General features: G+C 43.2%; 1 protein-coding gene across 1 annotated transcript; it reads left to right on the top strand.

Moving 5' to 3' along the window:
- Nucleotides 1-4,410: 4,410 nt before the first annotated feature.
- Nucleotides 4,411-5,464, top strand: gjb1a (gap junction protein beta 1a; the record flags this gene model as incomplete). Its single annotated transcript, XM_083643617.1, has 2 exons — nt 4,411-4,438; nt 4,728-5,464. The coding sequence occupies 2 exons, from the start codon at nt 4,411-4,413 to the stop codon at nt 5,462-5,464; spliced, it is 765 nt and encodes a 254-aa protein (XP_083499743.1).
- Nucleotides 5,465-5,925: the final 461 nt, after the last annotated feature.

A 5,925-nucleotide genomic window follows, 5' to 3' on the forward strand; every position in this document is an offset into this window, starting at 1 on the left:
GACCCACCTTTTTCACGCTGCGTTCGACTAGGGCCTGTTTTTAAATTCCTCTATTTAAGTGTTTTTATTTTATTTATTTTTTATTGTTATTTTTATTCTGTGTATTTTCTCTTGTGAAGCACCTTGGGATGTCAGTTTTGACTTGAAAGTGTGCTATACAAATACAATTCATTATTATTATTATTCTACCACTGAGCCACCGTGCCCCGCTTTACAATAAACAAAAAAAACAACAACAACTTTAATAGAGAATATTAAAGTTATAAGTTATAAGTGTAAGATGATTTTCTTGAGCATATTCAGGCCAGCTCCAGGGTCATTGTTCTGTAGCTGACCTCTGACCTTATTATGGAGGGGGGGTCCCTATACAAGGATAAATGTATTGAAGCTTTCACCACTCAAGTCAGACAATAATTTACTAATGCGCTGCAATAAGCCTTAACGGCCTCCAGATGTCATCCTTGAAACTGAACTACAGTGGGAGACTATAGTCAGCCTGTGCACACACGCGCGCACATGCATGCATGCAGGCGCGCGCGCACACATACACACACACACACACACACACACACACACACACACACACACACACACCGAGATAGAGAGAGAAAGAGAGAGAAACACACACACACACACACACATACATGCAGAAACAGTACATATGAACTCATCCCTATCTTTCTATAGAGCAAATCTACATAATATGTATCTCTGTATCTCTGTTTCCACTCGGACACTGTCGGCCTGACAGCCTTCATATTTGGCACGAGTACCGTCAGGGGTCCTGAGCAGATGGTGACAGGGCCGCATTTTTTAATTCGGTCATTAGGCCCGACTAAATGGGCAAAATGGCTAATTAGTGGCCAAAATGACTGGACATGGGTTCAGCACCATGGAGAGCTCCATTCATTAGCTATGGAGCACACCTAAGCGGAGTTGGAATCAGCCAGGGAAGTGGACTATGAAAGCCCTCTGGGGGAGAGAGGAGAGGCTGCATGCCAAGTCTGTGAGTGAGGCCTGACTAAATAATGTCTTGGACTATTTTCAATAATGAAGACTACTTAACAGCTAACACCCAGTTCAGGTCATATCACAGTGCACGCCCCCTTTCTTTGAGGTTGTATAACCCATTCATTGTTAGGCTCGCCCCCCTTCTCTGATGCTGTCTCCTCACCCATTCACAGTTTACCACACATGTGGCAGTAACCAATCAGCCCAAGCTATTCCTCTCCAGCTGATCCCAATCACCTAATCAGCGTAGTATATCAGGGTCCATGTTTTATTCTGTTTGCTATGTGCTGTGTATGTGCCATGTGTCATTCTCAGTTGCTGATCATCACTGAAGCAGTTGTTTTCGCCCCACCTCCTCCCCTAACCACCACCATCGTCATGACACCTGATTGAAGAATTCCCTATGGGGGATTTCCTATCCTATTCTTCACTGACGACGCCCTCTCATCATCTCAGGAGAGCGTCATCATATCATGGAGTCATACGCCAAAATGTATTTGTTGTATCATTAAAGCTTGTTATACTTTCTACTAGTCTCTCATTATTGAAATGGCCAGTGATTGTGGGCTCCAACGGGTATCAGAACTATACTATGTATCGCTGTTACATCTAACTGCCTCATCAGAACTATACTATGTATCGCTGTTACATCTAACTGCCTCATCAGAACTATACTAATGAATCGCTGTTACATCTAACTGCCTCATCAGAACTATACTAATGAATCGCTGTTACATATAACTACCTCATCAGAACTATACTATGTATCGCTGTTACATATAACTGCCTCATCAGAACTATACTAATGAATCGCTGTTACATATAACTACCTCATCAGAACTATACTATGTATCGCTGTTACATATAACTGCCTCATCAGAACTATACTAATGTATCGCTGTTACATATAACTGCCTCATCAGAACTATACTAATGTATCGCTGTTACATATAACTACCTCATCAGAACTATACTATGTATCGCTGTTACATATAACTGCCTCATCATAACTATACTAATGAATCGCTGTTACATATAACTGCCTCATCAGAACTATACTATGTATCGCTGTTACATATAACTGCCTCATCAGAACTATACTAATGTATCGCTGTTACATATAACTGCCTCATCAGAACTATACTATGTATCGCTGTTACATATAACTGCCTCATCAGAACTATACTATGTATCGCTGTTACATGCCTCATCAGAACTATACTATGTATCGCTGTTACATGCCTCATCAGAACTATACTAAGGTATCGCTGTTACATATAACTGCCTCATCAGAACTATACTAATGTATCGCTGTTACATATAACTGCCTCATCAGAACTATACTAATGTATCACTGTTACATATAACTGCCTCATCAGAACTATACTAATGTATCACTGTTACATATAACTGCCTTAAATTTTGTAAATCACATCCCAGAAAGCGACTGGACTCACATTGCATCATTTTAACAGAGTAAAGGCCAGATGAGTGAGTTTATGCAGATCTAGTCAGTGAACTAAGTTCAGCAATTGGCATAGGAAAGCACCATTGTAGACTCAAATATCCAAACTAACTTATCTGTCCCTAATCTGACTGAAATGGCAGTCACACCAATGCAGCAGTTACACTAGTTTTCAGCCAGGTTGGGTATGATCTAAATGTGACCTGAACTTAGCTACTTGTAACAATTTTCTTCTTTCTTCTTTCTTCTATTTTTTGTGTGCCTCAAAGGTCTACGTGAACTGAAAGGCTTAACAGCACCAGAGACCAGTTTATTAACATTTGGTTTGTGGCTAGGTTGAGCAGCATTTCCAAGGCACATTGAAACATGTAGCCTATTGCGTGTCTTGTAATTGGTATTTTGCAGGTATGAAATCTCATGAAGTAATGACTAATTTATAACAACACACTTGTGAATCTGATATTTAAAAGAAGAAATGTATACTGTATATAGCACTTAGAAAGCAAAAGTCCTTGTAGAGTGCCTTGAGCACTTCAGACTGAAGAGAGTATTCAATATTCAGAAAACAGCAATTCATCACCCTGGTAGACGACAGCTACGTCAGCCACTGCTCAGTCCATTGGAATACAAATAAAGTACACAGAGTGAGGGAGGGATGTGCTCAGCAAAATCCTCCACTGGTGGAAACAGCCACAGCATTCTGGATGTAAAGGTTGAGGAGAGAAGCTGGAGCACAGTCAAGAATGAACAATAATAAAGTTATTATGATCATAAACCCCTGTCCTTTCTTATCTTTAAGATTTCATGGGACATTCTTTGTTTTAGTCCTGTACATTTTACTCCGTATTGCGTCAAAAACACCCTCCACTTCCTTTCCAGAACACAGCACAATAAGGAATGGACGACAGCCTCGACTCCCCCACACAGATTCCTGGGCCTAGGGTAGGCAGAAATTGAGACGTTTGATGTGAACTGAAAAGCCGTTTTGTTTGGGCCTGCTAAATGGAGCTATTGTATGCAAATGATGCCACACAAAAGCATATGACTCCTTCAGTGCAGGGCAGTGGCTAGTGTGAGACAAATCATTAGCAATGCAAAGTCATGGTGCTCTGATACTCTTGTTCACAGTTACTAATGAAAAAAATGATCTTCTAATGTCAACGGAAATGTTTCTGGGCGTGCTTTTTTCAAGCTACATCTGAAGGTAAATTGATTTTATGACTCATTTTATTACCAAGATGTGAGGTTTGCTTGATAGAAATGCTAGACAGTTTATTTTCAGGCTTTCTGTGATATGTCTGGTTATTATGGGTGTGCTTTACTTTTATGTCTGACTAGAAATAGAATGCAAATAATCTCTGGAGAGTTGGGGAAATTTCATAACAAGATTTAGCAGATATTGTGATAGATCATATTAATTGGTTCACTCCAGGAAATATATATTGCTAGCAATAAACACTAATCAATGCATATATTGGTGGCTTTCTGATGCCCATATAATTCAATAACTATTATTTTGTAGTTCCTCAAGTTTGAATGTTTAGCAGAGTTTGTGCTACACCCTGCTCACAAAGTACAGACTGTACAGATCCTTCATATTAACACCGGAAAATCCAGTATAAGAGTGTATCTAATGCACATGGGGTCAGATACAGTCACAATGTTATGAGTGCCAAGCATTAGAGAATATCCACACTTGGTGCAGATGCCAAACTCCCCCCCCCCCCCCCCCCCCCGCCCCCTTCTTTTCTTTTTTGCCGTGCTGCAACATGGCCACTGGTGAAAGCATGTCACATGACGCGTTGTGCCAGACCATAGTCTTGCACTCTTAAGTGGCCTGCCAACCTCCAGAGTGGGCAGAGAGGCTTGCTTCTCCTCTGGAGTCACATCCATGCCAAAGCAGCGGGTCAACAGTGTCCTCTACGTTGCTGCCTATGCCTCTTACACCTCCTGCTGAGCCTGGTAACTCTCACTGGGATTTCAAGCTTGTGTGGGACAAAGGAACATGAATGATGATTAGCACAGGCGAGCTGAAACCCTTTTATTTTTTTAAACTTTAAATTAATTCTGGCTTGGACTTCTTACATTTCTGCTGGTTTGATGCACTGTACTATCCTCACTTCCAAGGATCATCGCATCACATGGTGACGTGGTGACGTTTCTGTTCATCTCATAGGAGAATGCTTTCAACACCATGGTCTCTGAGATGCTGATCAACTGCTTTGTCTTTTCTTGCATCTTTGTCTTTCAGACCCGGAACCGAAGATGAACTGGGCATCATTTTATGCTGTCATCAGCGGTGTAAACAGACACTCTACAGGCATCGGCCGCATCTGGCTCTCTGTCCTCTTCATTTTCCGCATCCTGGTGCTGGTGGTGGCAGCGGAGAGCGTGTGGGGCGACGAGAAGTCCGGCTTCACCTGCAACACCCAGCAGCCGGGCTGCAACAGCGTCTGCTACGACCACTTCTTCCCCATCTCCCACATCCGCCTGTGGGCCCTCCAACTCATCCTGGTCTCCACTCCGGCCCTGCTGGTGGCAATGCACGTGGCCCACCGGCGCCACATCGACAAGAAGCTCTACAAGCTGAGTGGCCGGGCCAACCCCAAGGATCTGGAACAGATCAAGACTCAGAAGATGAAGATCACAGGGGCTCTCTGGTGGACGTACATCATCAGCCTGTTCTTCCGCATCATCTTCGAGGTCACCTTCATGTACGTGTTTTACATGATCTACCCGGGCTACAAGATGATCCGCCTAGTGAAGTGTGACTCATACCCCTGCCCCAACACGGTGGACTGCTTTGTGTCGAGGCCCACGGAGAAGACGGTCTTCACCGTGTTCATGCTGGCCGTGTCGGGGGTTTGCATCCTGCTCAACGTGGCAGAAGTGGTCTTCCTGGTGGTGAAGGCCTGCAGCAGGCATCTGCACAATGCTGGAGACTCGACCATGGGGGCTTGGATCTCACAAAAGCTATGCTCCTACTAACACATGGATGGATTTCATACTGGCACCAAAAAGGACATTAAAGTGCCACCTAAGAGTAATGGCCTTAGATCCAGGTAACAGCCATTAATTCAGCTTGAGGGGAATTTAACTTTTAGGATGAAGTAGCTTTCCCATTGTGAGTAAGTTGCTCAGTATATTCAGTATATCCAGTGAAATCTGACATGTAGTAGAGGTCTTCACGGGTCCAAAATGACAGACCCGACCCGCTGCATGTCCAAGAGGAGAGAGAGATGACCCGGGTGTCGGGTCTTTATGGACCCGAAAAAATCCATCAATTAAAATTGCTGCTAAAAATGTGGGAAGTCGGTACTGTGCACTCTGCTCTGTGTCTCCTGCGAGCATAACCATAATACAGCGCTTCCATGCATTTCTTTAGTGATCACCACTGATCACGGGTCTTCCCAGATCTAATCAGGTATTACACATATTGATAAACAGAC

This window comes from Poromitra crassiceps (assembly GCF_964638095.1).
Source record: "Poromitra crassiceps genome assembly, chromosome: 1".
In the NCBI taxonomy this organism is placed as follows: domain Eukaryota; kingdom Metazoa; phylum Chordata; class Actinopteri; order Beryciformes; family Melamphaidae; genus Poromitra; species Poromitra crassiceps.